General features: G+C 39.3%; 3 protein-coding genes across 8 annotated transcripts in view; 1 reads left to right on the forward strand and 2 right to left on the reverse strand.

The window, feature by feature from the left end:
• The window catches only part of LOC104738499 (G-type lectin S-receptor-like serine/threonine-protein kinase At4g03230), a 4,781-nt gene extending 2,279 nt beyond the window's left edge, over window positions 1-2,502 (reverse strand). The window contains exons 1-4 of the mRNA XM_019234627.1: window positions 2,431-2,502; window positions 768-2,180; window positions 184-669; window positions 3-103 (exon numbers count right to left, since the gene is read on the reverse strand). Of these exons, the coding sequence (XP_019090172.1) occupies window positions 3-103; window positions 184-669; window positions 768-2,076 (1,896 nt within the window). The 5' untranslated portion in view covers window positions 2,077-2,180; window positions 2,431-2,502. The remainder of the gene's footprint in view (window positions 1-2; window positions 104-183; window positions 670-767; window positions 2,181-2,430) is intronic.
• Window positions 2,606-3,976, reverse strand: LOC104737482 (frataxin, mitochondrial-like). The gene is made up of 5 exons (XM_010457683.2): window positions 3,732-3,976; window positions 3,579-3,651; window positions 3,425-3,472; window positions 3,234-3,328; window positions 2,606-2,973 (listed from the first exon to the last, which is right to left on the reverse strand). Exons 1-5 carry the CDS (start codon window positions 3,944-3,946, stop codon window positions 2,844-2,846), a joined length of 561 nt encoding a protein of 186 aa, XP_010455985.1. The 5' UTR covers window positions 3,947-3,976; the 3' UTR covers window positions 2,606-2,843.
• Window positions 4,040-8,583, forward strand: LOC104737481. Of its 6 annotated transcripts, none has more exons than XR_002034945.1 (10): window positions 4,040-4,301; window positions 4,727-4,834; window positions 4,928-5,545; window positions 5,711-5,790; window positions 5,925-6,395; window positions 6,495-6,569; window positions 6,682-6,776; window positions 6,859-7,730; window positions 7,989-8,044; window positions 8,118-8,583. XR_002034945.1 is itself a non-coding variant. In XM_010457682.2 (8 exons), exons 1-8 carry the CDS (start codon window positions 4,292-4,294, stop codon window positions 6,935-6,937), a joined length of 1,536 nt encoding a protein of 511 aa, XP_010455984.1. In that variant the 5' UTR covers window positions 4,040-4,291; the 3' UTR covers window positions 6,938-8,583. The 6 variants fall into 6 exon arrangements, 1 of the variants encoding a protein (XP_010455984.1); XR_759738.2 differs by having other exon boundaries at window positions 6,859-7,583; window positions 7,659-7,730; window positions 7,989-8,583; XR_002034946.1 differs by having other exon boundaries at window positions 6,859-7,583.

Here is a 9,228-nt window from a genome sequence, read left to right on the forward strand (position 1 = left end):
GCAGTGCTTGATAGAACAACCAGAATGGCTGCACTTGTAAAAGTCACCACAACGATCAAAACCACCGGTGTTTTAGCTTCCCCGTCTCTTCCACGAGCTCGTTCTACATGAGAGCCTATATTAAAAAAACTGATACATCTTTTCACTACGATTTGGAAATGAGTTTTGTCGTCATAACTTTACCTTGAGTGCAGTTTAAATTGAATCCATCCCACTTAAAATCATGATTGCAGAAGCACCTCTTCTTCCCGTCTCCAGATTTACTGCAAGATGAATTAGGCCAGTCTTTACAGTCTACAGATAAAGAACAAGTTGGCTCAAGCGGAGGATCCCAACGAATCTCCACTTCAGTTCCACCAGTAACCATGTCTGCATTGCACTTCTCCGTGAGATGAAAAGGCGAAGATAGCTTTAACTCTGATATTCTCCCCATATGATTTTCAGTTGTGCAGTTTACTACTGCATCTTTACTTTTGATTAAGAATCTGTGAGTATCTGGTTTGATACTTGTAACATTGTATGAGCTGTTAGATCCTTTGAAAATGACTTGACCAGTCGACATATTGCAGTTGAAACTAAGGTAGCTACTGTCGCCACATCCAGGAGCCGTGCTCAAAGGATAAGGAATAATATTTGTGCCACAGGTCACACAATCTCTACTGGTCGACTCTGCAGAATTTAACAACAATTTAACCATCAACAGTTATATATCCTAATGCATTTGAAAAGCAGTTTCATATGTTTTGAAATCAATAGAGATTGTTTACCTATATCGGGAACTGCAACGCGAATGAATACATTGCGGCTACCTAAATAGCCTTCCTTGAGATTGTTGAGATCTTCCAACCAAATCCAGCACTTGGTATTGCTTTGAAGTGTATCAACTTCCTCATATGAGTAAGCTTGGCATTGGCAATTGTTCAAACACTCTGCTCTGCACTCTTTTTCATTATGTGCATCGAATTGTGAATCAGGACTTCCTACTTCAACCACACTCAGATTCAAGAACATGTCCCCCACCATAACACCGTCTTTACCACATATCCTTGACTCTCTTGAACATCCACCAGAAAAATCTCCCATGACCCATTTCTCCAAGAAATTAGGCCTAAAACCTGGCAAACACTTGCACATTTCCTCGTTCTTGCTGTTACAGCTACCAAAAATTCCACAAGCATTGTAGACACTACATTCATCTCTAGGCTCAGCCCAAATCTGTGCCCAGAACTTTCCTCCGTCTAAGCTGAAGTACTGAGCTTGACCAGAGGAGCTCATGGTAAACCTTGTATTGGTATACAAAGATGTAAAGAGAGGAGGCACAGAGGCATTGTGCACAGTCACAGTCTCTGTGAAATTGGAAAGAAAGTAAGAAATTGCATAAGGCATCTCGTCGGATCCGATGAATTTACCTGAAATTCCTGATTTCCAGTATCTCATTGATCTTTTCCAAATGATGAACTGCTTGTCTTCTTCTTGATCCATCTCAAAGGTGAAATTTCCAGGTGATGGATCGTTGAAGCTCCTCCATGATGATAAAGTCATGTTTTCATCCATGCTCATCCCTGGGAGAAACGTATCGGTAGGATTCTGAAAACTTTGCCAAACCACATTTGCTTCCTCTCCATCTCTCATCAACACAAGATTACCATTATCCATCAGCTTCACCGTTCTCTGCGCAGAGACTGGGGAAGGTTGAACATTGGAGTTCCAATACACTCTTCCCTTTGAATCAATGACTTCAAGATTGCCATCTATAGAGATGGCGAAAATGCTGGAAAGGTCAAGAACCGGAGATTCACGATTTGCAACCCAGACAACAGTCAGTGGATGTAAATCGTAAAACCATATCCCTAAGTACCTTCTTTCATCAGAGCTTCCATTAGGAGTGAAGAACCCAAGCTCGAATCTCTGACCAGCTGAAACAAGAGTGTCTCCGTGGCTGTCATTGATCAATGTTGAACCTTTGAACAATGTTTTCGAGTCTTGAACTGCAACAAAGCAATCTGATCGACAAACATGCAGCAGAAACATATAGAAGAAGACAGAAAATGTCATTCTCTGACCAGTACTGACCATGTCTTATTCATCTGGTATCTCCATTATATCTTCTTAAGAAGAACCCAAAATGTGTCCAAAGAAAAAAAGAAAAAGGTTTGCCTCAACGTCAACGAAAGACCCACCTGAAAAGTAATTATGTGGAACGCAGCTAATCATATGTTTTAGGATGTTTCCAAGAAAAAACAGAACAAGTCTCACTTGAGCATCTGAACCAAAAGCCATATAAAAGTAGTAGTCACTTAGCCACTGTATGTAGATACACATGTGATCAATTCACGCAGTGTGCCAACTTTTTCGGGATGGATCTATAAATAGTAAAAAAGAATCCAACTTTTTTTTTGTATTGTTTTACAGTAAGGACAAAGAGGGTACCTAAAGGTGAATTATTGGAAAAAGGGGGCAATGGTGCTGACGAAGTCAATCTTTTGTCCTTATTGGTGCTTTTGAAAGAGTGGAGATTGACCCTGCCAACTTTCTTCCGGAACTTTTTGTGAGATTCGAGGAGTTTTGAAAAACACAGGACTCTTGTCTTTGATAAAAAAATGTATTGATTCAAAACGCGTGAAAGATAGCTTCAGCTCTGATTAAACAAAGAGAGTTGTAACCAGGTCACTAAGAGACATTACTATTCAAAGTAGATTCACAAACATCAATCAGGTTTCACACTGAAACAACTTTGTCTTGTGCCTTGTTTGTTTATTCCCCTGGATGTTTCATAGAGGTCATAGCAGTTTCAAGTTCCTAGATGACATCCTTTCGCTCAAAGATATTGTGTATATCCTTCTTTATGAGAGTTGGATTGGTTCACCACATAGATTCTCTAACTCTTCTTCCAGGAGTTTATGCAACTTTGCTTCTGTTCGCCGGTAAATCCACGCATTAGCATCACGGTCCCAGTCGAATCTAGACGGGCCACTGCACCAAAACAATACAAAAACAAGGAAGAATGAAGATGAACATCAATGTGAATCTAAGATGTTGATGCACAAAGACAAGAGCAACAATATAAAGTCATGCACAGTTTCATTTCTCCACAGATTACAGTTTCATTTCTCCACAGATTACGAATACAATAACCAGAAGATACAGCAGAACATGATGATCCAGATTGCGAAGTTCCATTTAGACATCTAAAGTTAGCAACTTTAAAGATGAAAGCACGAATCAATCTTTACCTCACGGGTGAAGACATCCAGATTTGTCGATTTGGAGTTTGCTTATTAAGCACATATGTTCCTAACGATCCAAGCTTAAGGGTAAGAACTTCATTCTATTGGAAAGCATCAAAACAACTGACTTAATAAGCACACATGGATTTCAAAACTATAAAGAAGACCTTAAAATGCTTAAAAGAGTTTATCTTTACCCCATAATCAATGTCGAAACCATCAATCTGAACATCATCACCATAATCCTGAACATGAATCATGTAAGTACCAACATAATATAAGCTACTGCAATCTCAAAGGACCCCTAGAGATAATTAAAAAAAAAAAAAAGGCTCCAGCTTTTTAAAATACCTCAATTTTCCCAAGAAGGTCATTTATAGTGAAGTTGGCTAATTTGTGAAACTCATCCTCCTGCAAAACCGAACTGTTTCCTTCTTCCCGTTTGTTTCAAAATTTTCAGAAAATTAACGAAATCAGATAACAACAAATGAGGATTTAAAGTACCTGTAATCGACAGAAGCAGGACCTTGAGAAGAGAAACTTCTTGTAGTTAAAGAATCATGGCCGATTCGAGATCCTATTCGCCGGAAGGAATCCAACGGCTCTAAGGAATCTTGAACCAAATAGCTTGAATACCTTACGCCATTGCTACGGAGAAGGGTTGGAGAAAGCTTGAGAAACCTCGGCAATTTTCGTAGAAACCTTGAAGCTGTAGCCATGGCTGCTTCTGTCTAAAAGAAAGAAAAATAACATTCGACGCCTCTCTCTTCTTCTTATTCTTCCTTGTCCAATTTAGGCCCATTATTGAGGCCCAAACTGAAGTCTCTACTCTACTCTACCCGTTTCAAGTCGTTTCGGTTTACTAGTATTAGTCCGGTTGACTAAAACCGGTCCGGTTTCTAGAGAGACTTGTCTGCAAAGATGAGTTTTCTTTTCTTCTTCTCCTCCTCGAATGAGAAAATCAGAATTTTGTTGGAAGAAGAAAGAAAAATAAAAATCTGGTTTTTATTTGGGGGTTGATTAGGTCTTTTTTGTTCAATCTCTGGGAATTTTCAATTTGACTAATGAACTCAGGTAAATTTCGTTTCTTTCATCTTGTTTCCTGCGAGTTTACGTGAGAGAATAGTTTTCAATGATCCTCGAGTTCGTTGAATTACAATGCAGCTCCCATGGCATTGAAAAATTTGAGCCTTTTTGGTTTTGTTTGATGGTGTTTAAATTCTCAAAGCTAAGAAATTTCGAAGTTCTCGTTCGTTTTGATTGGGTTTAGAGGTGTGTTTTTGGCTGATAAGAGAGAAGAAAGGTCATAATTGCTGAAAATTAAACCCCCTTTTTATGCTGTAGATTTGTTACCTGAATTGCAAAGCTACTGGCAACATTTCGAGAAACACAAAAGCATTATTCAATTTTGTCCATGCGTTGTTTCATAGAGAAAATAAGGTGTCCATGTTTCACCATTTGATTATCTTATGTTTTTTAAATGTGCTCTTTCTTGATAGATTCAGGCGAGGCACCCGCTGATGGCGATAAAGCATCTACAGAAAACAGCAAGAAACGGAAGCTTAAGACTCCTATCCAAGTTATGACGCTGGAGAATTTCTACAATGGTAATAATTATGGCTTTGTTATTTGCATATGTTACTTTATATGCCAAGGTTTTATATATGCGTTACATGTGTGTGATTTGGCTTTTTCTACAGAGCATAAGTATCCGACCGAAGAAATGAAGGGTAAGTTGGCAGAGGAAATAGGATTAACTGAGAAGCAAGTTTCAGGTTGGTTCTGCCATAGAAGGTTGAAAGACAAACGTTCTGTAAAAGAAGATGGGACCAACATCGGGAGCCAAGACAGGTCAAGCGTTGTTCTTCAGGATCGTGGAAGTGGGCTTCGACAGGATTCATGTGGTAGCACTAAGCAAACGGATTATTGGAACCCGAAGCCTAGGGAAGTTGAAAGTCAAAGGCTTTATGAAGGATCTTACATGGGAAATGCTGATGGTGAAGATAGTACATCTTCTGAACGTAGCTCATCATTACATAAGAATTTTGTCTCTAGCAAAGATGGAATCCGCGATGTGGAAAGTTCTATATATGTTACGCATAATGACGTTATCCAGCATCCTCAACTCATGAGAAGCTATGGATATAATAAGCCTTCGGGATACTTGAAAGTTAAGAGAGAGAGTGAGAATGTTTCTATCACAGCTGTAAAGAGACAATTAGGAAGACAATACCAAACAGATGGTCCACCTCTGGGGATTCAATTTGATCCACTTCCTCCTGGTGCATTTGAGCCTCAAACTAATGCTATTGTGCAGGGTGAGTCCTGGTATAATGTGTTTCAACTTTACCTTAGATCTTTTATGAGTATTGAGCGAGTGCTTCAGAGAAAGCTAAAATAATCTTCTTCGTGTGTCAGATTGTGAATGCCTTTACCCATGTCCAGTCGGATTTGATTGCTTTTTATATCAACTGTTTTGTCAGAGCCAATCTATGTTGGGAATCAAAGACGGCCTCACCCTCCACATTTACTTGGAACGAGGAAGAGCTTTAATCCTGGTCCTGTAAGTGAACTTGTAGAAGCTTTCTTCCTCTATATTACACACCCATAGAGATAATAAACTAGAATAATGATCTAGCATCACATTCTACTAGGTATTAATATTGTATTCTAATACTGTTTTGTATCTCTTTATAGAGCTATGAATTAGCTCGTAAACTGAAGATGCATTCGCCAGATCCAGATTCGGAGGAGGAGGAGGAGGATGATGACAACATAATGATTGGAATGGAGCCTGGTCTAAGAGACAGAAAGAGTCTTGGGGAACCAAGACTGAAATCCCCTTCTCCCAGTTTCTATAATACTGTCCCTAACCACAAACCCTTTCAAGAGACATTCAAAGGTTCACCACGAGAACTCCCCGTAACTAACAACAAGAAGGGTCGAATAAGCTCCAAGAGTTGGGCTGAAGGTTCGAGAAACAATATGATTGCCAACTTCCATAATCTTCCTGGAAGCAATACTGAAACCAATCAAACTCATAATTACGATAAAAAGATATTCAACGGTGGACACAAGACCGGATATCTCACTAAATCTTCAAAGCTGTTGCCTCCGAGTAGAAGCCGATCCCCTGACTCTATAGATAGAGGTCCATCTTCTGTGATGGTAAAGATTTGTCTAAAAGTTCCATGTCTATAGGCTCTCCTTTCATGCTCTTTTTATGGAAATATGAGTTGTGTGTTTGTGTGATATCTCTTTCTAAAGGTGGGAAAGTTTCACGGAGAGAGGAATCAAACGAAAACGCATAGAGAGAAATTGCATTCGACTGATGAACCGCTGGTGAGTTTGATGGTTAAACTATCTTAAAGATTTATATGTTGATGTAGTATCAACGAAGTTTGAAGGCTTCTACCAAGTTCTTGTTCTGACTTTTTTTAACACTTGTTAATAGGTTACAAAACAAGTGGAAGATGACTATCTTCAGCAAGATTATGCACCAAAATCATCATACAGCGAGATTCTAGAAAGAGAAGGCCAGATAAATCGGTTAGTTTATAAATGCATTTCTATTGTCCCAAAGAGAGATCAGATCGGCTTATTTTATGATAGCATAACATATATTTTGTAGGTCTGGCGTGGAATTGCCCTCTAGTTTAAGTGGGGACGATGATGAGACAGACGAATCTAGTAGCTCTTCTATGTATTGAGAGTCTAAAGGTACAAAAGGGAAGATTAGGAGATTCCGGTTTGTATAGATATATGATGAAACCGGATTAGGATGTGAAAAGAAAAAGTTACATGGTGTAATTGGTAAAAAAAGTTGAGCTCCCTTCATTTTGGTAACTAATATATATGGTCCCCAAAGAGAGAACACAGCGACAGCGTGACCAAAGTATGAGCAGTATCTAGTGGCCGTTACCGGTTTGACAGGATTGATTTGAGAATTGTGAATTAAAAAAAAAAAAAAAGCAAGGCCCATTTGTTTATAAAAAGCTCAAATTAGGCCCAAGATATTTTGATAAGCCGGTTCAAAAGGGCTGTTAAGAATTAAAAAAAAAAACAAAAGCGAGTGACTAGAGGTTTCAGAAAACCCTAGCCAGAGAGAAGAGAAGAGAAAGAGAGAATATGTCGATGTGTGGAAGCTGCGCCGAGCCATTGGTCAACACTCCGGGCTCAGATTGGCTCAATCTGAAGTGTCTGAGTTGTGCAAGTAAATTTTGTCACAACTGTGGTTATCGACCACACTTTCCAGCCATTTGTCGTGAGAATGAGCTTTGGGTGTACAGGCAACGTCAATCTGAGCGTGGGCCTGAGGTCTCTAGATGAGAAAGAGACTGGGATTATTTGGACAGGGTATGATCTGTTTTGTATTTCATGATCCTTAGTCTCGTCGAAGCTTGATTGATACCTTCTCTTTTTATGAGGCAGGATATTTTAAAGAGTAACATATGTTACGAAAATTACTTCTCTGAGCCCCAACTCTCCTATTTATTGCTGGAGGTACATAACTGCTGTCTGTTTGTTTGCTTGGCATGTGTTTGGAAACCTGTTTGTTTGCTTGGCCGATTAATTCACCAATTAATTCATGTGTTTGGAAACAGCACATCCGATTAATTCACCAAAAACATGTGTTTGTTTGCTTGGCCGTGTAGATTGATTACACATGATTTAGCTTTTGGTTGGGATTTTGGTATTTTGAACATTTTTCTTGAATCCGAGACATCAATTTCAAATGTTTGTGCCTGTTCATGTATTCAGATGCACCGAACGATCCAGATCTTTCGCTGGCTGCTAGTCATCTTTTGTGAGAACAGGTTTACTCTACCCTGACTACTCTACATTGAACGAACAATTTGATGTATTCATCGACTCATTCCCTACTCCCAGACAGCCAGTACTTGAGGATAGTCTTGCCACTGCCCGGTCTGCTATTGGGGATGCAGTGGGGGCCCTTCTTTCTAGTCTAAAAACTGCAAGACTAGCGTCCGCAATGGTTTTCGCGATCCCTTTTCAGCCTTTGATTTCCACACGCGTACCATTTACCTTTGTCCAAAATGAGCTCCCCGTCTTGATGCCATTGAGCTTGACGATTCCCACCGAGGAACCACCGACTGAAGGCGGTGATGATGTATCCTACTGGGCTCTTCTCCACCTCGAGACTGCTCCCTGGAAGGACGGTTATCGTCGCAGGAGGCTTTAAAAACTATTTCAATGTCAACAATTGCGGCAATTGTTTAAAATACTTTTTTTGACTGATTGACTGTTCAAATATTCCAATGTCTGCCTACTTTTTCATTTGTTTTATTCCCCCAATTTGAACATGCTAGATGATATAAAAATTGATTTGGGGTCTTAACACAATTTAATTAAACAACTGCCTCTAATAGCAAGCATCTAGTTACCCTTTTAGAGTGAAATTGTCTATAAAACCTGATTTAATTTTGCATTTCAATGTGGAGGGAGTCGTCGTCAGTAAAACACGCGACGGTGTATATGCACTATCCCCATTGGGAGTGGGTGTTACACGAGCTATCGCTTGTTTTGTCTTTGAAGGGTCTTACAATTTTTGATCCAGTGTAGTACTACTATCTCCAGTGTAGTACTACTATCAAATGAAGCACAAATAGTAAAAAAAGAGAAAGTTAAGACGTTATTTTAAGGTTGGTGGCGAAGAAAGAATCAGTATGCATTGATCAACGATCACTTGACATAAAGCTTTTACGTTGTTCTATGACTACGCTCATCCAAATATATTCAGTTGCTACCCGAGACTTCTTCACACACCTCTTCTCTAAGCACTCTCACAGCTTCTGTGACTCCATCCTGAAATTATTATTTTTTGGATACCCTAAAAACTATCAGTTGTCAAAATTACTCAAACTACAAAAGAGAAGACTTCCCGAAATGATTCATTGATTTTTGAGCTATGAATCAGTAGGGGAAAATAATTTTATGGTAACTAATTACCTCAAGAGATAATAGTTCCGCGATTTCCATG

The sequence above is a fragment of the Camelina sativa genome, chromosome 13 (assembly GCF_000633955.1).
Source record: "Camelina sativa cultivar DH55 chromosome 13, Cs, whole genome shotgun sequence".
In the NCBI taxonomy this organism is placed as follows: Eukaryota; Viridiplantae; Streptophyta; class Magnoliopsida; order Brassicales; family Brassicaceae; genus Camelina; species Camelina sativa.